This window comes from Chrysemys picta, chromosome 10, assembly GCF_011386835.1.
Source record: "Chrysemys picta bellii isolate R12L10 chromosome 10, ASM1138683v2, whole genome shotgun sequence".
NCBI classification, from domain to species: Eukaryota; Metazoa; Chordata; order Testudines; family Emydidae; genus Chrysemys; species Chrysemys picta.
This window is the reverse complement of record NC_088800.1, coordinates 23,365,614-23,389,769: the sequence shown is the minus strand read 5'-3', so window position 1 is coordinate 23,389,769 and position 24,156 is coordinate 23,365,614. Positions and strand designations below refer to the sequence as shown.

The 24,156-nt window shown below is 38.8% G+C and overlaps 1 protein-coding gene across 12 annotated transcripts in view; it reads left to right on the top strand.

The window, feature by feature from the left end:
• The window catches only part of ATOSA (atos homolog A), a 95,526-nt gene extending 74,914 nt beyond the window's left edge, over window positions 1-20,612 (top strand). For 8 of the 12 annotated variants that reach the window (XM_065559451.1, XM_024108980.3, XM_005305074.5 and 5 more), the window contains 10 exons: window positions 285-487; window positions 1,189-1,314; window positions 1,609-3,454; window positions 4,049-4,165; window positions 4,618-4,697; window positions 5,812-5,920; window positions 7,261-7,419; window positions 11,750-11,818; window positions 13,494-13,693; window positions 19,564-20,612. In XM_065559451.1, coding sequence (XP_065415523.1) covers window positions 285-487; window positions 1,189-1,314; window positions 1,609-3,454; window positions 4,049-4,165; window positions 4,618-4,697; window positions 5,812-5,920; window positions 7,261-7,419; window positions 11,750-11,818; window positions 13,494-13,693; window positions 19,564-19,717 — 3,063 coding nt within the window. In that variant the 3' untranslated portion in view covers window positions 19,718-20,612. Of the gene's footprint in view, window positions 1-284; window positions 488-1,188; window positions 1,315-1,608; window positions 3,455-4,048; window positions 4,166-4,617; window positions 4,698-5,811; window positions 5,921-7,260; window positions 7,420-11,749; window positions 12,636-13,493; window positions 13,694-19,563 lie in introns of all 12 variants that reach the window. The other 4 variants (XR_010591013.1, XR_010591015.1, XR_010591012.1 and 1 more) reach the window with 2 other exon arrangements.
• The last annotated feature ends 3,544 nt before the right edge of the window (window positions 20,613-24,156 follow it).

The window sequence follows — 24,156 nt, the reverse complement described above, 5'->3', positions numbered from 1 at the left end:
GGGACTTACAGAGAGTGAGAAAAGTACAAGTAGCAGAGTACAGTTGGTGGGAAGCTCCTCTATATGATCTCTCTTTTCCCCACAAATTCTCTAAATTGCCACCTTAGAGCTTTATTACATCTTGCATTGGTAATGGCTCTGCAGGCTTCTTTGTGATTTGAAAAACTCAGATGTGTTTTCCTGGATTGGGCCCTTAATGCTTTTACTTTTTTTGAATGTACTCTTAAAGCTGATTTTAAATCTAACTCGTATTGTGCTTTTTGTTGTTGTTGGTTTTTTTTAAGTGTCGTCAAGCCAGACGAACCAGGTCTGAAGTTATGCTACTGTGGAAAAACAATATTCCTATCATGATAGAAGTGATGCTACTTCCAGACTGTTGCTATAGTGATGAAGGGCCCACCACAGAAGGGAGTGATTTAAATGATCCTGCAATCAAACAAGATGCATTGCTGTTAGAAAGGTGGATTTTGGAGCCAGTTCCCCGACAGTAAGTTTGGGTGTGGAGGTTAGTTAATAATTTAAGGTGACTGGATTCTTGCAGGGCAACTGGCTGGTTTAGTAACTTGGATTTGAATCCCAAATTATTATTGCAGTTCTTAGAAAATAATTGTATTCTAGTTCAAAATTTGGGCTTGATTTTTCCACAGCCTAGCACTTTGTGTAATCACCTGAGTAAGGTGGGTGTAAAGTTTAACTAACTTAGAATGGTAGCATTTTGCACTCACTTTGAAGAGGTATAGATAACTACATACGGTGCAAGTTAGTAGAGAATCAGGCCCTGTGACTATTTTAGCATGCTAGATGTATTTCATTAAGGACATAAGTCTCCTTTCATCACAAAGTTCACCTCAAATAATATTGTTTTGTTTCTGGCACTTAGAAAGGAAATTTATTTTCAGTCATTTTAATGCAGGTTGTTTTGATGATGCATAGCGTCTTTGTGTATCTTTTTATAAATTGTGCACTGAACCATAATTTCCCGCAGGATGTTTAGAAAATGTGTGACTTAAAAGTTCAGGAGTAGTGGAAGGAAATTTTGCAGCAACGGATCTTGTTTTGAAAAAAATATTATTGGTTTCTAAGATCTTTAACAAGATTAAAGCAAAGCTGCTCCAACTGTTTAATTATTTTGCTGTTTTTTGTAATGGCTCTTACCAATACTTGCTTATTTCTTTTAATACATTTTAGAAGTGGAGATCGCTTTATTGAAGAGAAGACCCTCTTATTGGCTGTCCGCTCTTTTGTTTTCTTTTCTCAATTGAGCGCTTGGCTGAGTGTTTCACATGGTGCTGTTCCTCGTAATATTCTGTACAGGTAGGTCTGAGGTAGAAAAGAGCCATTTGTTTGTTCTTAGTGGGTAATTGCTGAATAGAAAGTAGCCTTAGAACAATTGATTCCCTCCCCCTTTGCTATTTACTTTCAGGAGGGATATATGGATGTGCTTTGCTCGTTGTTTGTTCTAGCATTTGGTTTGGGGATTTTGCAAAGTATGACAGTTGCCAGTTTCCTTAATGAATTGTATTCGGCTTATTTTTTTTAATATAATTGTCTTTAGAAAAATCTGCATATAATGTAAATTTATACAGAGGCTTTTCTGTATTGTTTCAGAGTAAGTGCTGCAGATGTGGACCTGCAATGGACTTTTTCCCAGACACCAACTGAACATGTGTTTCCTGTTCCTAATGTTTCTCACAATGTGGCCTTGAAAGTCAGTGTCCAGTCCTTGCCTAGACAATCTAACTATCCGGTTTTGAGCTGTAGTATTCACACCAGCCTGGGCTTTTATGAAAAGGGAATACAAGAACATAATGTACATCAGCACTGTGATTCCATTGAGAGAGAGCAGCGCAGTGTGTCCAGTTCACAGCGTTCATGTGGAAAACAAACATGGACATTGATACCTGAAGGCTTGCTTAATGCAAAAATATCCCCTGAATTTACTACATCGGTGAGAAACGTAAAACTTTATCCAGCAACTGGTCTTGGGTCTGCCTTTGGGACATCACAGTCTAAAGTTCAGTGCTATAATGCTATGGGGGACAATAAGACACAGCCACATGAAACATCAGTCAGAACTTTTAAATCCTTTTCTTTGGTTGATCCCCAAGTTTCAAATAGTCACTGTTCCCGTCAGCCCATAGGAGAGACTAATCCTTTGATAGGTTCTTTACTTCAGGAGCGACAGGAAGTTATAGCAAGAATTGCTCAGCACTTGATTCACTGTGATCCATCTACTTCACGTGTTACTGGATGTCCATTCAACATGCATGAAACCAGTTCAGTTACTTCAAAAGTTTTTTGGAATATGTATGAAGATGAAGGCTTGCTGAAAAAAGGCAAGGAAACATCCTCTGTTTCTACTGCTAACACAGATATTATGTTATCAGAAGACTGCAGTGAAGACCAGACAAGAGCAATACCAGAGATCCCATTGGTTGATTCCCATGTTCCTATGAACCACTGTTCTCGTCAGTCCATAGGAGAGACTAATCCTTTAATAGGTTCTTTACTTCTGGAGCGACAGGAGGTTATAGCAAGGATTGCCCAACACTTGATTCACTGTGATCCAGCTACTTCACACATTACTGGGCGTCCACTCAATGTACATGAAAGCAGTTCAATCACTTCAAAAGTTTTTCAAAGTTCACATGAAGATGAAAACTTGTTGAAGAAAGGCAAGGAAACGTCCTCTATTTCTTTCTCTAAGTCTGACATTACCATAAAAGACAGCAGTAAAGTAAAGACCAGAACACCTGATACCCCTCTGACATCTTGTAGACTTGATGGTGAATTGAAGGCTTCTCCAAAGCCCCAAGCAAGAAGAAAACTGATTCTAGCAAAACCCAGTGAAGTTGTCCAAAACACATTTCAGCAGACTCCAACTAAAACTACCAATTCGTGTACTAGCATAAATATATCATGTAGCAAAGAAAATAAATCTGAACTGCCAGATAAACTGGAAACAGTACTTTCTGGTTGTCCACATAAAGACCAAATGACCAACAAAGGCATTGGTAAACAGTGTTCAAATTTCAATACCACTGATGAACAGATTTGCAAAAATAAACTTAAAGAAAGAACAATCACGAGTGAGAATAGTCATGGAGACTGTTTAATCAATCCACAGTTAGATAAATCCAAAATACTTGAAGGTACAAAAAAAGCGACACTAATGCAGGCATCTAATATTTTGCACAAAAATGAGTTTAAGTGTTTAGGTAAAGATTCAAAAAAATCAAATATATGTGAGCAAAATACCCAACTTGTTAGTATTGAAAATTATTTAAATAAAGATCATGACAATTTCAAATGCAAAAATAAGCAAGATAAACTGAAAACTGCACATGATGAGAATGAAGACCCAATTGACTATGAATTTCAAAGCAATTCCCAGAAGAAATCTGTAGACGACTATTTGGCTAGGTGTGAACGACTGAAGAATGCAGATGTGCTGGTAAGTACCTACCTGACAAGAGCGGAGTGAGTATTTAAATAACTTAGAGTATATTCTAGATCAACTCAGAAAGAATCTCTAGATGTATAGATTTAATCATGCTCTTATATGAAACAGTGTAGTTAAAATCTCTGCTTTCAGGTCTGAAGATTGGTCTTGTGCTTTTTTTTTTCTCTCCTGTTATATTTAATATTTAGAGGAAAACTGCCAGGCCTCACACATAACAGAGTTGTTAATGATATTCCCACAGTCCTACTTCATTTGTCAGACTTCTTGGTTTTATAAGTAGAACAATATCTAACTATGCAATATGGTGAATAACAAGCGAGCTAGTCCATAGTGGCTGTAAGTTGGCACCAAAAAGAAACTCTTCTTTAGAGGATGCATGAATCTGTTGTACTTTGTTTCCTAAAATAGTAATACCGTAGATCTAATTTCTCTGAACCAAGGTATAATCTTAAAATATGCTGCAGGGAAACTGGAAAAACTTTTCCATTTTTGAAGACAAGTGAGAAACATTCAGAACTGAATTTTAACTTGATAGGCCACCTGAAGTATCCTATTATAGCTTGAGTAAATGTCTTTTACTTACAGAGAATACCACCACTCAAGCATTCAAGTATATGGCGGAAACACAATTTTCACTCTATGGATGGGACTGTAACCAAGGCTTTCCATCCTCGAACTGGATTGCCTCTACTTTCAAGTCCTGTAAGTTACTACTGTGATTATTTTTTTAGCTATTTTTTTGAAGAAAGATGACATAATTTCATATTTTAATGTCTAGGTGTTCTAGAAAATCTGATAAGCTCATAGATATTTTTCAGTCTAAGTTAGTATGGCAAATTTGAGGTAAAACTTGAAATAGAATGATAATTTGGAAAAAGAAAACGTGTCTGAGAGCTGATGATATAGCATCTTAATCACAAAGGGTTAACTTTACAGCAATTTGTAGTATAGACAATGCCCTTCATTTCCAGTTTTTATTTCCCAAGGATTTATCAATATTTAGTTCAAAAATTCACTCTTAAATGTAGAATGTAAAAAGTTTAAGATCGTATATATTTCTGCATTGTTTTTGTAATTTGTTATATCAGAATTGACACAGACCACAGGATTTGTGATGGCAGTCTTCAAAGTAATAAAATATTATTTTTCCTTAGGTTCCTCAGAGAAAAACACAATCTGGGTGCTTTGATCTGGACTCATCTTTGCTGCGATTGAAATGTTTGTCTACAAGAAGGTATTCATCCTTTTCTACTTACAAGAAAGTGTGGGAGTGTATTCAGTGGAATAATTACATATATAAACTGTGTCTGTAAGCAAGTGAATATGTAAGCAATAACACACGAAGTGGGTGAGGCAAACTAAACCAAGCCAAAATGTGGGTGTCATTCATAGGAACCCTTCTTTAGGAGTACTCTGTCTTCTAAATAGTTGTAACAATTGGGATGAGTTCCTATGCAGTAACACTAGATTGATGTACATTTGAAATGTGCTGAAATCAGTCAGAGATTTTATACCATAATTCTTCCTTTTACAATAAATAATTAGTTCATAGCTCATAATGTAAAACAGAGGGCACTTTAAGTAAGAAAAGAGTTTCACTTCCATTTTGGAGATACATATATATATTTTTTTAATTGCAACAGCTGGCTCAGATGGGTTTACAGCTGCGTTGCATTGCTGGAGACATGCAAAGCTGCCAGAGAAAAGTGGGGAATCTATCCCATAGTAGTTTTGATTGATAATCCAACAATATCCCACTCAAGCAAAGGAAGTTAGTTGCTTGACTCCTTTTATCTCTGAAACATTTTTTTCTTACATTCTGTCATGTATATTTTCAAATTTTTGCAAAGGCATGCGGGATCAGATTTGGATTATTTTGGTGAAATCTTTGCCCTCTTGACTTCAGCGGGGCCAGGATGTTACCCTTTTAATTCCTCTGTAGAAGTTAAGGGGCTCGTTATGATTTCTCATACACTTGAAAATCTGTTATTGTGGAAGCTAGTTAATGGAGATTTCAAGACCTGTCGAAAGAAAACACCTGCATACAAGAGAAAAGAATGTTGACACTTTGTTCAATTACTACTGGTAGATGAATGGACAACATAAATTCTTGTGTTTTCATCTATTTTTAGCATACAAATTATGAAAGCATTGTCCAGTGCAGGTTATTAGAAAATGGCTATATTAAGACTTTGTCAGTGTAATTCTTTAGTCGTTATTTGTTTGGGACTATATTTTGTGATGCATCAAAAAAAAAAGATTTTCTCCACAGCTGTCTGTATGCATAACAGAAAACAAGGAACAAATAGTATTAATATCATTAAATTATTATGCCTTTTTTTGAATAGTCCACAGCAATGTATAAACACAGACAGTGACCCAGAAGGCCATGGGAAACCATTTCTGAGTTCCAGTGCTCCACCCATAACAAGTCTTAGCCTTCTAGGAAACTTTGAGGTATTGTATGTGCTCCAAAAGTCCCATACTTATAATACTTACTTAGTGTGTTATAAAGGGTTAATTATACTTGTGTGATTCACTAAGTTCATTATTAAACTGAGCAAAAAACCCTTTGTTCTTATCTCTACTTACAAAAGGTCCCCAGCCCATCTTCACAAGCATGAACATCGAGCAAGTGGTGGGAATGCTGTTATCTTTTATTCCAGTTTTAAGGGATCAGACCCTTTAATTGTTAATGCTTATACTAAGATCTTGTGGAAGTAATTAAAAAAACTAGTTTCTCACAGTTTGACACTTAAAGTATCATACAAGCTAATGTAAATGGAATGAGTGAAAATGGTGTAGGGCAGATATTAAGGCACTAGCCTTTCATTTCAGGAAACTTGTGTTTCTAAATTTAATTTAAGTGACCAGATAGTGTCCTATTTATAGAATGCTAGTTCTAGCTGTGAATTTTTGGTATGGGATTATTTCACTTAAAAGGGATAAATTGATTTTTATTTTTTGTAGATTTTATATGCCAAAGAAAATTATTGCGTAGACCCATTGGGGTGTTTCAGGGGTTTTGTCACATACTTCAGTGGGAGCAGGATTGGGGTTCATGTGATGTTTACTCTTGAACTAATGCCACTCCACTATATGTTTAAAAGTTGAAGGTATGTTTATGGTTTGGTTATGGTTTTTGGCCAGTCCCCTCACAGTAGCCCAAACAATGAAGTTCTTATGCTCACAAATTTCCCATTTGAAGTTACTGGAAGTTTTGCCTGAGCAAGGATTACAGGATTTGGCCCATTATGGGCTATATTATGTCTTTTAAAGTACACCCTGCACTGGGTGTCCTTGTGCCTGAAGCAGGTACAGTGCCTCCCTGTGCCCTGAGGAGTGCAGAGAGAGCACAGGCGCTGCACTGCCCTTGCCAGAAGTACAGGGTCCACTCCTTGCTACACTATAGTAGTTTTTCTATGCATGTGCAGAGTTGGGGCTCTCGTGGGAGAGGCTAGTGCAGGCAGCAGTATTAGCCTTGTAGAGTCCTCAAGTGCTGTAAGTGCAGTGGCTGCTATTGCGCCCAAGCCCAGCACACAGCAGAAGAACGGGACAAAGGAGATCTCTGCACCATGTTGTGTCTGTCTTTACTTACACATCTATGCAGGGGAAAGTCACTCTTGCTACCCCTAATTTTAAAAAGAATGAGGAAGATGACACTGAAAGCTGTGTATGATAGTTAGCAGTAATTTAATTACAAATTAAAGTTTACAGAAAAGTTTGGCAATAGCTTTTTGCTCTGTTTTCTATGCTGTATACCTAACCAAAGGCGTGTTTGCATTTTGGTCTTTCAGGAGTCTGTCTTGAACTATCGTTTAGATCCTCTAGGCATTGTTGATGGCTTCACTGCTGAGGTGGGAGCAAGTGGAGTCTTCTGCCCCACCCACATGACTCTTCCAGTTGAAGTGTCATTCTACAGTGTTTCAGATGATAATGCACCCTCTCCCTATATGGTATGTGTGTGTTTGTTTTTTTTTCTACTTTCTTCTGCAAAAATCTAATGGAAATGTCTGCATGTTTTAGAGAATTTGACTAGCTCTTTCTTAGAATCTGTTCTGTTTAAAGCAGCTTGAAGTCTGGTTTGAGGGCCAAATATAACGCTTTATAGCTACTTTACTTAGGGTTACCATCCGTCCGTATTTCCCCGGACATGTCCGGCTTTTGCGTCTCTAAATAGCCATCTAGGAGGAATTGGTAACAAGGTTAAAATGTCCGGGGTTTTTTTCTCCCTCGCCTCCCTCCCTCCCTTCCATGCAGAGTGTGGCTGCTGATTGGGCGGCTAGGCCGATTGACCCACTCCCATTGGCCTCCAGCATCCAGAGCCCTCCCCTGCTCCCCCCTCCCTCTCTCTGTAGTCCTCTGTAACACACAAACCGACCCACGTGGAGCCAGAATGGTAAGAGGAGTGGGGGGGGGGGCAGTCAGGGAGTGGGGGAGTGTTGGATGGGTCCCCAGCCTCCACCTGCCACCCCCCCTCCGTGCATCCCCCCCTCGGTGGGTCCCCCCCTCCCTGTCTGTCTCTCCCTTGTCTGCTGTGCTGGCTCTGGCAGTACACGCAGACAACTGCTGTCTGCTGCCCCCGGGTCCTAGTGCCCCCTTCCACTAATGGGAAGACAGGCTGCCCTTACCCTGCCCTTCCACCCTAGCCCTGAGCCTCTCCAACACCCCAAACCCCCCAGCCCCAGCCCTCATCCCCACACACCCTAATCCTCTGCTCCATCCCTGAGCCCCCTCCTGCATCATGAACCCCTCATCCTCAGACCCACAGCCCTCACCCCTGCATCCCCTCCTATCCCCAAACTCCCTCCCAATCCCCCTCCCTCTTCCCACACACCCCCTCCTGCCCTCAAACTTCCTCCTAAAGCCTGCACCCCCTCCCTTTGCACCGCCTCTCACCCCCAAACTCCATCCCAGAGCCTGCACCCCTCACCCCCTCCTGCACACCCACCCCCTGCCCCAGCCCGGAGCCTGCACCCAGCACCCAAACTCTATCCCAGAACCTGCACCCCTCCTGCACCCTAATCCCCAGCCCAGGACCTGCACCCCAGACCTCCTCCCCCCACCCAACCCCCCTCCCAGAGCCTTAGGCAGGTGGGGTGGGGGGTTCTGGGCACCACCAAAATTTCTACAACCCTGCCACCCATGCGAGTGGATAAGGGTCAGGGCAGTCAGGGGACAGGTAGGGTCCTGGGGGGGGGCAGTTAGGGTAGGGGGTTCTCAGCAGGGGACAGTCAGGGGACAAGAAGCAGGGGGGGTTGGGGTTCTGAGGGGAGCAGTCAGGGGGTGGGAAGTGGGAGGGAGTGGATGGGGCGGGGCTAGGGCGGGGCTTCCCCCCCCCCCCCAGTGTCCTCTTTTTTGTTTGTGGAAATATGGTAACCCTACTTTACTCCTATAACTCTGGGATGAGGACAAAGCTGATCAACTATAGGCTTTTGTTCTTGGTGAACTTGCATAACTTATTTCTCTAGTAAAAATACGCACCTACAAACAAACATTAAGGCTGTGCACTTCATTATGCAAGTGTGTTAATATATGCCTGTGGCCCTCATGCTCCTAGCCAGTTGCTGGTACACCCTTTGGAGTCAAAAAGTTGATTGACCTGTGATTTAAAAAGAATACTGTACTACCAAAGCTGGGAAACTAAAATGACCCCTAACAGCCATGGTTTAATTTGTGGATATGAACAGCAAAGTTCCACTGTGCCTCTGCCCTGCATTTCTACTGTGACAGCAATATTTTTGTACACTTCAAAACCCTATATGCTAAAAAGCAAAAGGGCCTAACATATGCCAATGTTTTCTGGAGAAATATAGTAGCCTGTCTGTTTGTTATAGGCTTCTTGGTAGGAAAAGTTGAAATTATGTGGGTAACAGATCCAATTTTGAGATACAGATTTTAGTGTGCATTTGGCAAGTAAGATCTTTGAGGGCTTATGTAAATTATTTAGCAATTTAAGAGCCCTTCTGAAAATCCCATTCTTAAACTAAGTCCTAGCTAATGTGTATTTTCAAGAATAAATCTTAGATAATGTGTATTTTTCAAGAACAAGATGTTGAAAAATATGAAAAGGCTTTAGAAAATGAGAGAGGGGAATCTTTTTGGTTTTTCCGTTTTAAGCTTGAGGGAACTAGTTACATTTTTTTGCCTCCCCCCCCCCCCCCTCCTTTCATCTCACTGAAAACAAACACCTCTCCTTTGCTTTCATCTCCCTAGGATTATTTCATATAGTGGTTTTCAGGTCATGCAGTGGATTCTGGTGTCCCATGGATGGCTAAAGCACACTTGCTTGTTTTATTAGCTGGACTTCATTGTTCTGATTCTTCTCCACATGCTGTAAATAATCATGTAATGTTATGGTTGTGCATCACAGAACTAGTACAACATTTATCTAATGCAGTGGTTCCCAAACTGGGGTTTGTGAACCCCTGGGGGTTCGCAAAATGTTACAGGGAGTTCTTGGGGGGAAAAAATCCCTAATGGCGGACAGAGCTGTGCCTAGGGACCCCAGACAGCAGGGAGCCAGCAGCCTGGAGCCCATGGACTTCCAAGAGCTAAGCAGATCAAAGCAAGCATATCTATCACACTGAGGAGATTCAAACTGCAAGACTCCTTATAAGAAATGGAAAAGGAGGTGGATCTTTTTTGCTGTTTTTAAAATTTAATAGGCAGCTAGTGGTGTTTTTAAAATTATTATGAAGAACAAGTTTAAGCTTTGTTGTAACATGAGTTGTTTGCCTGAACTGCTCAACATCTGAATGATTGTGTAGGAGGAACTCTTTGAGTTGGCTTCTTAAATACCTTCATGCTGTTTCACATCTGATACTCTTTGATGAAACATAGGAGTCTTGTCTTAGAACAGGCTTATTCAAAGTGATACAAGCTACGAAAGTGAGATCTTGGAAAAGTGTTGCTGTTTTCATAATGTAATATAAATACTTTAATGATCAATAATAATTAATAACAAATAGTGTGTAATAAGTATGTCATAAAAATAAATGTTATATTTCTCAGATCACTGCTTTTATATTTCATACTCAGGTAAAGGAGAAAATCCCTGGAAACATTCATTTTTAGGAGGGGAGACTTGACATTTTAGTGAAAAGGATTCACAGGTTGTTAAAGTTTGGGAACCACTGATCTAATGCCTCCACTATCAAAAAGATTGTTTCTGTCTTTATGGCCAGTTTTTCTGTGCTGCTCTGCTATTTTGCATGCCCACAAAACATTGCATACTGCAACATTATCAAACTTGCACTTCAATGCAAAACCGTAACAGTGATCTCAACAGAACAACTTCCCAAATGCATGGAATGAGAGCTGGTCAGATGTGCGGTTCTGTTGGTATAATCGATAAGATTTTGCATTGGAATGAAAGCTTGATGAAATAGGGGAATATTTTTGATCTCAGTTTAACAGGGAAGTGAAAGTCATATGGAGTGTTGGAGTTTGTTATTGATAGTGCTGTAAACAATAAGAAGCTGGAAAGAAATGCACAATTCTTTCCCCTTAACTTATTTCCACTCTTTCAAAGTTTGGGGCCAATAGTTTGTATCCTACCATAACTTACACTGCCATTAAACATAGCTTTTGTTTGCTAGTAGAAGATGGCCAATCCATGGCTACTTTTAGCAAATACAGTATCTCCGACAACCAGAGATGGGATGCTTGATGGGGAGTGCTCTGAGATACTACAGGGAATTCTTTCCCAGGTGTCTGACTGGTGGGTCTTACTGATTGCCATATTTGGGGCCGGGAAGGAATTTCCCCCCCAAGTTGGATTGGCAGATACCCTGGGGTGCGGGGGGGGGGCGGTTGCTTCCTCTGCAGTGTGAGGCACAGGTCACTTGCTGGCTTGAACTATAGTAAATGGTGGATTCTCTGTAACTAGAAGGCTTTGAATCAAGATTTGAGGACTTCAGTAACTCAGTCAGAAGTTATGGGTGAGGTTCTGTGGCCTACAATGTGCAAGAGGTCAGACTGGATGATCATGATCTCTTCTGGCCTTGAAGTCTACGAGTATGATTTGGAAAATCAGAGTTTGGCTTACACTGAAAATTTGGGCCTGTCATACTGATTATAATCTTCCAGTTTACAGCTGTAAGATCCATGGTGCTGATTGTAATAGTGTCTTGTGGATGGAGTGGCCTCCCCACTCATTAGTTCAGTTTAAAAAATAACTGTAAATATATTTAATGTCTGTAGTTGCATGGATAAAGCATTCTCATATGTTAACATTTTACAAGTGTTTATATCCTAAACTTGTCATCTATTTTTTTCTTTAAGGGTGTGATTACTTTAGAATCCCTTGGTAAAAGGGGTTATCGGGTACCTCCTTCAGGAACCATACAAGTGGTATGTATTTTATAGCATACACTTGCATAACAGTTCTCTCCCAAACATATACACAACTAAGCATTTGCTGCTGCTGCTGTAGCATTGGTAAGTAACAGACTGCATTTCTGCTAGAAGATTCCCTGTTTTTCCACAGTAAGCTCTCAAAGAGGAAAAGCACTAAAGTGAATTTATCAGACTGGTGGTTATATGATAATTACTGCCAGGAAAAATGCCTCTTAAAGATAAACATGGTTGGCCAGTAATGCTTATATTTTGTTGTGAAGTTCTAAAATTCCTTAGTACTCAATACAGATTACAAAAGGAGATTTTTGGAGACATCATTGGGTGGGGAGCTTGTATATATGTGTTACATTAAACAAGTGTGAAATGTATTACTTGTATGGGTGTGTTATACATGCCAAGTGTGTATACAGCATAATAAGATGCATACTAGTGTGTATGTACTCATATATAGAAACAAAAAAAGAGTACACAGTGCATGATGCTACAGTATATAGTCACGTGGCTAAAACCTGGTGTTTTTACATCTCTGAGGTGTGTTAAGAGGATCTCATGAGAGATCAGTGGATTTTTGCTATGGGTGTTTTTTGTTTTTTTTAGTGGGATGGAGGGCCTTGGATGGTGGGATTAATCTTTATATATTTTAATCATTTCTCACTGTGACTTAAATTTTCCTGGAGCAATATCAGATGCCACCTGTGGACACACCAAAACCACTGGCACCAAGGAGCTCCCTGGTGGAAAAAAAAAATAGGTTATTTGGTTAAAGAGATGTCCACCAGATTGGGACTGGGGTTGCTGAATATGAAGCTGTGTAGGTACTATAATATTGTGATTTTTTTTCAATGCATAAGTGTGTGCATGCTAGTAACTCATGGCAAATTCACCATACATTTTAAACGTACCCCATGAGAGAGTCTGAGGTAAGTTATCCAAGATTCAGGCCCCTAATTTGTAACAGCTTTCTTAGTGGCCTTTAATTTAAAAAAAATCTAGTCCATTATCTGAATTATAACATATTTCTAATTACTTCTGATTTTCATTATTTGTATCAAATCCGTATTTGTGCCTAAGCATAATATCACACCTCAATATTTCAACAAGCCCTAATTTTCTATAAATGTTAAAAATTGGAAATTAGAACTCTACTCCAGAAATTGGTAAGCAAACCAAACAGCATAATCTAAAACCAACACTGTGCATCTCCTTGATGAATCCAGTGCAGGATCACAACATGTGAATTCAGGATTCTTTAAATCTGTAACAGACCATTGTAATTACTGGAAACACAGCATTAAGGTCAGAAAATAATCTAAACAGAAAGCAGACACAAGGAGCAAACAAAAGCTTGTGTTGATTACCAAAGTAGTAAGAGTCTGCCTCTTACATAAAGAACTAGTTTGTGCTAATGACCTCCTTTAATTATGTTAATGTGAAGGGAAAAAATGGACAGTTCAGTTTCCAGTAGCTGAAGTGTAGAAATACAGGCTAAACAGTAATCTTTAAATTAACTTCCTATATAAAACAAGGGAACAGAGCACATAGAAGCCATCCAGTGAATCTGAACCATGATTATTTGTTGGCACACTGAATTCTCATATCTTGTCACCCTTTATTATTCATCGACTCTATGAATCAGCTTTATTTTCTAAAATAACTTTGTCTTTTTCAGACCTTATTTAACCCTAATAAGACTGTGGTGAAAATGTTTGTGGTGATCTATGACTTACGAGAGATGCCAGCCAATCATCAAACATTCCTACGGCAAAGGACTTTTTCTATTCCTGTGAGACGAGAAGTAAAGAGAAGTATCAATAAAGAAAACATTCGGCAGACTGAAGAAAGGCTGCTACGCTACCTCATACATCTGAGGTAAGATCCTCAGCGTAAAACAAAATAATTCACTTACTTCAGTCCTGAACTCATAACTGCCATGCAAACAATACAGCCTTATTAAAAATAGAATACTTTTAACTTTGTCTTCAGTGAGAATTTGTAGTTAACAGTAGAGACTATGAGGAAAAATAATTGGGACTTTGAGGAGAAACTTGGTTAAATTTAAGACTGTTTCTTAGCATTCCAGCCATTGGTGCAGTCTTGCATATTACTAATTCCTTTACATACTGATCCAGACACAGTCTTCACTGGATAAATGTATCTTTTTCTAAGCTGTCTAACAGTAGGATCCTGTCTGTGGTGGTTGTCCAAGTAGAAGCTAAGAATCCTATGTGGCTCTTTTTGAATAGAATATGGGATAACCCCAGTATCCTGATCCATGCCTCCTTCTCCGTAAAATGGGTTCTTACATAAAAGGTACTCTCTAACCTATTGATAAAAACAAAATAACTGTTTCATTTGTTTACACACTTACTACTCTATGGGCTGTTCCACACTAACCCCATAGTTCGAACTAAGATACTTCAACTTCAGCTATGTTATTTACGTAAATAACGTAGCTGAAGTTGAAGTATCTTAGTTCGAACTACAAGGTACTTACCGCGGGTCCACACGCAGCAGGCAGGCTCCCCTGTCGACTCTGGGTACTCCTCTCGCGGAGCAGGAGTACCGGTGTCGACGGCGAGCACTTCCGGGATCGATTTATCACGTCTAGACAAGACGCAATAAATCGATCCCAGAAGATCAATTGCTTACCACCGAACCCGGAGGTAAGTATAGACGTACCCTATGACTTATACATTCTTAACTTTGTGAAGAATTTTGGGACGATTGTTTGAATACTTTAAAGGCTGCTTGAAACCAAACACTATCTTCTTGTTACTCTGGCTGTAATTAAGGTTGCTATATAAAGCCAAAGGGAGGAATATTTGTCTATCCTGTCAATGAGATGGATGCCAGCTCTGATGCACCTTGTCCTTATGCTATTTGCAGTTTTGTACCTGCAGCACTGCAGTAAAAAAGACCACCTAGAAATGCAAAGATTATCTGATTGCAGCTCTTCAAACTTGATAATAGTTGACACTTTAAGATTAATTAGTATAACAAAATGAAGAACGTCAAAAGGAGATATAGTGTCCATTTATAATTTCAGGTTTAAGCAGCAAAGGAGTTAAAAATAAGGAATGTTGGGGCCTAATTAAGAAATATTTTTCCATTGCTTTGCATCTTTAACAAAGGTTACCCTTACTCATATAGCAAACTTTTATTTTAGCTATGCTCCCGTTATTTTGTAATTAATTAATGTAATGCTCATGAATGCCCCTGCTTAGTAGCACCAGCTTTTTCCCAAGCCAGTTTTCTTATACAGCTTTGTTTGTGCATCTCAAGTCTGTGGAAGCTAGTCTAGCCCTGGGATTCCCATAAACAAAAGTTGACAAACACTTGATAAATTGTATATTGGTTTCCTGAAGTGGACAAATACAGATCATAATGAGATCACCAAATTTTTATAGGTGTGAATTGTAGTCTGGATTGGCATTCTGTCCACCAGAGCTCACTAACTCACAGCGCATCACTTAGCCTTTCTCCAAAAACAAACTTCTCTGTGGAACCAGTCCTGAAAAAGTCAGCTGAGCCCAGGGAAAAGGGCTCTGCTTACATGAATTGCTGAATTGATGCAAAGGAACTGGGACATAAAATTCTAAGGTGGCCAATTGATGGTGGCCAAGTGATTTTGGGATGTGGAGGTAGAGGAATAGCAGATACGGGCCACTTCTTGGTTCCTCTTCCAATTCAATTCATAGATTTGTGCTTTGCTTGTTCAGTAAGTAAAATGCCCTTTTTTTCCTTCTCTATGGTCTTGTCCAGGTAGCTGCTGTGTAGATCATACCTGTGTCATACATGGAGATATACAATATTCCCCACTACTTAGCCTATCAGAAGGGCAGCATTTCTACTGCATTTGGCCCTAGAATACGCATGTAATTGGGCTCAGCATTTGGATCTATGGTAGAGAAGAAGTTACGGATTTGCAATTGGTGTACTGCAAAAAAAACACTAAAACAAGCAGTCAGTTGGCTGTATGATCTCATCTATAATGGTTAGATATTCAACTTACTGGTGACCATCTGCTGGCTATATCACCAGTATTTTCTGCTTGAGATTCAGACCCAAGCAATAGGCAATTCTAATAAGAGAAATATATGGAGTTTCTCAAAATATTAACTTTAATTTCCAACAATGTTGAACTATTAGAAGGTATAAAAGAGGATACTCTAAATTTTACAGTGGATCATATTTCTTGCTGACTGATGTGTAAAGATTTGTTAGAGATGCAAGAATAAGAATTTTTACTAATGTATCATTTATATAAAAATAGATAGGTTATTTTAAAGATTTGTTTAAAACAATGTGCCTCCCTTTAAACTAGTTCTACCAAAAACATCTATATAAAAAAAGAAAGCACATTCATTTTGTTTTCATAGTTGAAGTTGGCTTGGAAATGTTTGGCTTCTTTATAGTAATAGTAGGTTGAAAACAAGTAACTTAATTTTACTTGCTGAAACTATATATGTGTTTTGCTCAAAAACAAATCAAGTCACAGAACTGTAAATTGCATTGTGGCAGCATCTGTTTGTGAGGCACTAATTAAGGTTATGTCAGCACTTCTATTATAATAGGTTCTTTTCAAGTGATTGTAACTCAGCAATAACATTTGCCCCAGGCTGAAACTTGACACACAGTCAAATTTTTAAAAGTATCCTTTAAAACTTCAGGTTTAGTTTTGCTTATGCAGTTTTTCACGCCCATGTTTTTGTGTGTTCAGAAACTCTTGGGTACTCTTATGGAGTGTATTTGTACTTGCAGATATAGTATCTAGGAAGGCCCAAAATGCAGTTTGAAGAGAAAAGTAAAACTGCTTTCCTATGCAAAATCTCAGTTGTACCTGCAGTTTTAGAAGCCTTTGAAAATATTTGCCTGCCAAGTCTCAAGACAGACAGAATTTTGTATTATATTCAGACTTACAGGGATATAAGAATTGCAATGCAGGGATGCAAGAATCAGACCTAGGGGTCCATCTAATCCAGTGTCCTGTCTTTGACAGTGGCCAGTACCAGAAGCTTCAGAGGCTTCTATAATTGTCAATTAAAGAGTAACCTGTCCACAGCATATCTTTTATTGATTCATTTTTTAATTTACTATTTTTAGTCCACCCTTTCTAAAGGGTGCCACAGTACTATATATTGGAACATCCCTCCCCTTTGCGAATGGAACTTAATTTAGGTTATGAGTACTATATTACTTATTGGCTAAGCTGTAGTTATTTCTTGGAACTGTATGTTAATTAAAACTAAGTTGAATAGCCTCTCATCTTGTGTGCCCAAGAACTAGTTGCTCAAAGAAGCAATTGTTGAAAGTGTTGAGAAATTTCTTCTCTAAATATTGCCCTGATTTGACATATGACATGACATGTTTATAGGTGGGGAGCTGAAGTCACAAATTATTACTGCTTTATTAGACTTAGTTGTCTCGTTGATCTTCTTCAGCATTGCACTCTCAGGATTTTTCCAGATCTGGAGGCTGGTAGTATAGTCCTACTAGGATATTTGTATTTCTCTGATACGGGATTTGTGCTTATATTCTACTGTAAGATCCTTAGAAATTTTACCACACTAGATTTTTTTTTATAATCTTACAGATACAGTACTATATCTCCCCTTCTGCAACCTAATCTTTCTGTATTTTGAGTTTTTCAAGTAATACAGTGTCCTCTGTGTATCATTCCTCCATGGTCCAGTAATGATTTTCATTTAAGGTCCTCTTTTGCTGTCAGACATTCTAGTTTACCTGTTTTTGCTGTTAAGCTTCCTGTATATTGATATCTCTACAAAGATACCATCTGTCAGAATTTCTGCTGGCTTTAACTTGGTTCCTTATCATGACACATTCTTTATAATGGAACTTCCACAGCTCTTCAAGAATTTTACCTAAGGACACAGTGTGAGGTAGGCCCCATCCTGGACATTACACTCTACCCTTGCATGGGGTATAAATGTTTCAGTCGGCTTCTTTGCTTATGTGGGAAGCAAAGTTCCCATGATAAGGCTATTCAAAATGATTCTTCATGATTAACGTTCCCCAAAGAGAATGCAGAAATAACAGTCTCCCTACTGTAGAGCAAGAAGCTTGAGGAGTGAAAAAGTGTTTCCATTTCCCCATCTGTAAAACGGGGATAATACTTCATAGGAACACTTCAAGACAGAAATAATTTGCAGCTGATGCATCTACGTAGTCAACCCACCATTGCCACAATATCTCAAGCGAAGTTCCTTCAGTTCCCTCTTTAATATAAATCCTAATTCAAATTAGGCACTAACATACTGCACTGCACAGTGAACTACTGAGACAATCTCATTACCTTATTCTTTACCCACAATGGAAAGGACTCATGGCAATATGTTTGTGTGTTCAAATACACAATGATAATAATGGATCATAACTTTGCAGCAGCCAGGAGCCACGTCCTGCAGCTCCATTGTGGTTAAGGCCTCTGCAGCCTCAGATGGGGGAGCAGCTTTATTCTCTTAAGTACAATTGTGTGGATGAATGATGATATGCCCACTATCCCCATACAAATATCTGATAGAGTCTGTTTCTATATCCTGACTGCCCCCATGCAGTTAAGGTGGTGGTTCTGCTACATTAAGAGTTTTCAGCTTTTTTTTATACCTCTAGGATTTCACTTTCTTGGCTAAGGCATGTCTATCTGTTTTGTCTTTATTCCTCATTTAAATGGGCACAGTACTTTTATTTCAATGTGATCACATAGTTAAGGGTTTTACATGCACAAGCAGCAAGAAGTTCAGTTATTGCTCCCACAGGAGCTGCAATTGTGTGTTGTTTTGTTTGTATGGTATGGGCAATAGCATTACATTCAGCTGCTGTAAGAATTGTAATTCTGCATTTCCTGTATGAAGCAGAGTGGGGCCTGGGTATCTCTGGAGGGGAATAGGAAAATGAATTTTCCCGCAGAGACCACTGAACTGCTCTGTGGAAATTAATTTACCCACCCTATTACTGAAGCGGCACAGCAGCAGATCTTTTGTCCCCATCCCACCCACCAGCCAAAAGGCCCAAATCCAAATTTCAGGTGCAATAGAAATGGTCAGCTCTGCTTTATGAGGAACTTCCACAGTTAGGAGGAGGAGGCTGGATTTTCCTCTTAGAAAATTTCACTCTACTGTCTTCATTTGGCAAAACTCACCATTTTGTGACTACCATTGCAGGGTATAGGCCAAGTTTTGGCAATGAGCTGTTGCGACCCAGTGTGTGTGTGTGTGGGGGGGGGGGGGGGGGGGCCTACTGGTTCTGAGCTGTTCCTGGACTCATTAGTCGCTCCTGGATGTGCTCTTACTAAATTGTCTTCCTTTATGTTTCTCTAGAGTGGGCTGCTGCAGGATTTGGCACACAGGGTTGCAGAGAACTCTGTGTGGATCCTTGGTATCCCACATTAATATCTCTCCCCTATCCAGCTAAGCAATGTTGGGTCTGCTAGGTTATAGGCTTTTGTCCTCTCTGCTGCCCTATGCTTTTTGCTCAAAGAGCAAAAGAGCTGAATTAAGATTGTGTGGCCTTAAACTTTCATTTCCTGCACTCTTTCATTTTGCCACATTACTCAGCTAATGCATACTTTTGTATGTTCAAACACTGTAGCCCTGATTCCTTAACTATGCACACTTTTTTAGAAGTATCATGTAAAGGTGAATCTGTTTTGATGTTTAGAAGTTAGATAGTTTTTTAAAAATTTACTATTTACTATATATATATATATATTGCCTTTTTAGGTTCCAGAGTTCCAAATCTGGAAAGATCTACCTCCACAGAGATGTAAGGCTCCTGTTCTCTCGGAAATCAATGGAAGTTGATAGTGGTGCTGCGTATGAACTCAAATCTTACACTGAATCTCCAACAAACCCTCAGTTTTCACCAAGATGTTAGCAAGCAGTGAAAATCAGAGTATTAATTGAATTACCAGATTACTGTTTACAAGCAAAACTTTGGCATGGAATACAGTGTAAAATGAAATATGTAAAGAAATGAAAGTAGTGCTCAAGTGAGAGTCAATACTCTTCTGTGATCCTGGACCAGTTTTTGTAAAAGGTTTCTGGAATGAGCTTTGTGTATTCCAAGTAGACTGGAAACAAATACTTAAATCTAATCTTTTTGTACTGTTTAAAACCACTTCATTGGATGTGTTGCAATAGCAAATTCCCAAGTTAGTTTAGTGTTTACACCTTTTATTTTATTTTATTTTTCAGTTATTTAATATTTAATGTTTCATTTAATACTCAAGTGATGTTTGTCTTTAGTGTTCTAATGTAGCACAAATCCTATGTAAAATCATATTATGTATTTTTGACATTAATATTGAAATCTGAAATATATACAGAAGTCTTTAATTCTGCGTGATGTGTTTTTAAGTGATATTCATTTAAGTTATTGAAAATTATGATGAAATTTTGAACTTCCATAACATTATCATACTATGCAAGCATGTGGTTTTCCTTGTTTTCGCTCTCTAATTTTAGTGACACCCCATTCTCATTGCTTCCCACACACAAGTCCTTTTATAACACATGCAGCCATAATACAGAATGTGTTTCTTTAGCTACGCACTAGTTCAAATCATTGACCCAGTTCATATTTTGCTCCTTTAATTTTTTTTGTTTCCCCCGAGTGGATGCTCTACTAAGAACATTTCTGGTTCTGTTCTAGTTAATATAAAAATGTCACACAAAATTACTATTCTATACCTGATTTTCTCAATTGTTTAAAAATGTACTGTGAAAACAAATTAGTACTTATATCTTAAATATATGCAAAAACTATTAAACTTGTAGTTTGGTTTTATTTTTAGATGAGGATTTTCATGTAAGCTTAAAAGTATATTTGATAGATTTTTCCATTTAGGCCACTAGGTGGCTACATAAAGTTGTATATTGTATTGCATTAGCAAATACTTTTAAACACACAACCAATCACATGAAATACTTTCCAGTACATGTGTATTCCTGAAACAAAACACTTTCCCAGATTACAGTCATCATTTTATTTGTTTTCATGAAAATAAGCTTTAAATGTCTCAAAATAATATTTACATAACAGAAGTACAGTAAGTGTTAGACTGATGTGTAACTGAGCTAGTGAGAAGCTATCATTTTTCCCTTGCTTGCCTTGACCTTGAAGTTATATAACTAAATGTTCTCATTTTTATTAATGTTGAATACTAATCCTTACAGTATTTGGCAAAAGCTTTTAGATGTTAATTGCTCAATGAATCTGATCACCACTGTACCACACAGCTTCTTCGACATCAGTGTATCTCTTAGTGGTAGAAAAAGGACATTTTAGTGTTTGTTAGGAGCATAGTTCCAATGCACAATAAACACTTGGGAGAAAGGAAGTCTTTATTAAACTTCCAGACCCTTCAATTAAGATAAGAACTCACTACACCTTGCCTGAGACCCTGTAGAAGCCCTCCAGTAAAACCAAGGGAGACCATACTTTCCTGATATTTCACACATTTTCAGCTGTCTTAGAGCTACGGTGGTTGCACAGCTTGCAGAATCTAATTTTTATAACCTTGGCAGGATTTTTTTTTTCTATTATAATAGTGTCTTGAAGATTAAAACTAAACTTCTTTCTAGAGATGTGAGAAAAGCTGTACAAAATCACATTCTAGCTACAGCTTCCAGTCATGTGCAAATAGTGTAAAGGAAGTTGTGGAAAGGTTCCCTGTTAGTAGCAAAAACTTCAGGTGCTGGAGCTGTACTGTGTACATAACTACTTTCTGGGATAGTAATGAGAATGTGTCCTATTTTCTCTGTATCTGCTGTTCAGGTATAGAGTATGTTTCAGAGGAGTTAGTGTACGACATGTCATGAAGCATAAATTCCACATGAGTCCAACAATTCTGCTTGTGCATACAATATTTTATTCTTTTTATACTTGTGTAACTTTTTGTTTATGCTGCAAAGTATAGAACTGAAATTCACCAACTGTGCTTGCGTCACTGCATGTACCAGTAGCATAGTAAAAATGCCAGAGTCCAACTCACATTAGCTTCCACAGTTGCATTTTCAGAAATGGTGAATTATATCTCTTAAAGTTTGCTAACGTAATCAAGGCATCAATCATTAAATGTCTTTTTCCCATTGTCTCCCTCTGGAAGTAAAAGATCACAGGTAGTAGGGCCTTTTTCAAAAATGGAAAACTATCTGCTGCTTCAAACTCTTTTACATAATTTTCAATAAACACTGCATGCTTATATAGCATCTTTCAGCCTGAGGGTAATGCTCTGTAAAAAGGAATCATTTTACTCAGCATATGAATGCTACGATTTACAACAGTGCTTTACATATCTACTACAGTAAGGTTTAGAACAATAAGTGAGGGCAGGTGGGGGTGTGAGAGAGAGAGAGACCCTTTTTATTTGAGGCATCTGGTGGCACATAAAAGACTTAACAGATTTATTTGGGCATAAGCTTTTGTGGGTAAAAACCCCACTTCTTCAGATGCATGGAGTGAAAATTACAGATACAGGCATAAATATATATTGGTACATGAAGAGAAGGGAGTTACTTTACAAGTGAAGAACCAATGTTGAAGGCCAATTTAGTCAGGGTGGATGTGGTCCACTCCCAATAATGGATGAAGAGATGTCAATACCAAGAGAGGGAAAATTGCTTTTGTAGTGATCCAGCCACTCCCAGTCCCTATTCAAGCCCAAATTGATAGTGTTAAATTTGCAAATGAATTGTTGTTCTGCAGTTTCTCTTTGAAGTCAGTTTTTGAAGTGTTTTTGTTGAAGAATGGCTACTTTTAAATCTGTTACTGAGTGTCCAGGAAGATTGAAGGTATCTCTTACTGGCTTTTGTATGTTACCTTTCCTGATGTCTGATATGTGTCCATTTATCCTTTTACGTAGAGACTGTCCAGTTTGGCCAATGTACATGGCAGAGGGGCATTGCTGGCACATGATGGCATATATCACATTGGTAGATGTGCAGGTGATGGAGCCTCTGGTGGTGTGGCTGGTGTGGTTGGGTCCTATGATGGTGTCGCTAGAGTAGATAAGGGGACAGAGAAGGCAATGGGGTTTGTTACAGGGATTGGTTCATGGGTTAGTGTTTCTGTGGTTGAAACTGCAAGAGGATTTTAAAGGTGAACTGCAAAGGGAAACAAAGTGGGCTTATGCTCTTACGATGAAGGCTTTGGTATCATTTTACATTGTTTTTACATCAGAAATTCTGATACTCTCTAGCTTGAACATTCTGCTAATTGACAGAACTATGAAATTATTACTTCAAGAACGAAGACAATGAAAGGAAAGACGGAACAGACATTTTAGTCAGATTATTAAAGTCTTTCTTTCTCCAGAACCTTGTAAGACACATCCAGAGGCCTCCCAGCAAAAATGGGAATGACCAAATCTGAGATGCCTGGTTTTTTGATGGTAAAAAAACAAGCAGAACAAAAACTTAACAACCAAACATCACAAACCTTCCAGGCCTTCTTTAAAATGCCATACCTCACAGACTGATGATAATCCCAACTGTAGCGGGCATGTCCATTCTCCCATCAAGCCAGTGTGGCTAGAGGGTGGAAGACCCATACCATCTAAGCTCCAAAAAGCTCAGAACTTACTTTTATTTTGGGAAATATAAATTCGTTTTCCAGAAAGCAGATTCACTCTCAAAGGTATTATGTTAATGCTTACAGGGGCCTGGCTACCTCTGGCTATTGCTAATGAGCTATAAAGCTTTTCACTTGTAAGTTTCCAGTTTGTATCCTACCCAGCTCAGCAGGGATTAAAAATTGATCCTCCTATCTAACACATTTGATACCTCCTTTATGAGAAGAGTTTGGTTAGTCTCAGTTCCAGCTCCCACATCACAAATTCATCACTGCACTGTGGGACTGTTCTTACTTTTACTTTAATTACAGTGCCCAGCACAATATAGCTCTGATCTTAGTTGGGTCCTTCAGCAAGACCTCTTATCCTAGCCGTCAAAATAGCCATGCTCACTATAAATTTGTCAGAGTTGGCAAGGGAAGTTGGGGGGAAACACCAAAAAGATGACTGAATCTTTTAAAAATCTCACTATTTTAATAAAAGTGCTTTCAGCCTCAGTTTTCCCCCACTCTCAAGCTGTATGCAATGCTCTCTGTGCCATACCACACAAACATCTTAGCTCACTCCATGTGCTCTATCCTGATAACTAGCACATCTGGTGGCACCTTAAAGACTTACAGATTTATTTGGGCATAAGCTTTTGTGGGTAAAAACCTCATTTCTTCGGATGCATCCCACGAAAGCTTATGCCCAAATAAATCTGTTAGTCTTTAAATTGCCACCAGACTCCTTGTTGTTTTTG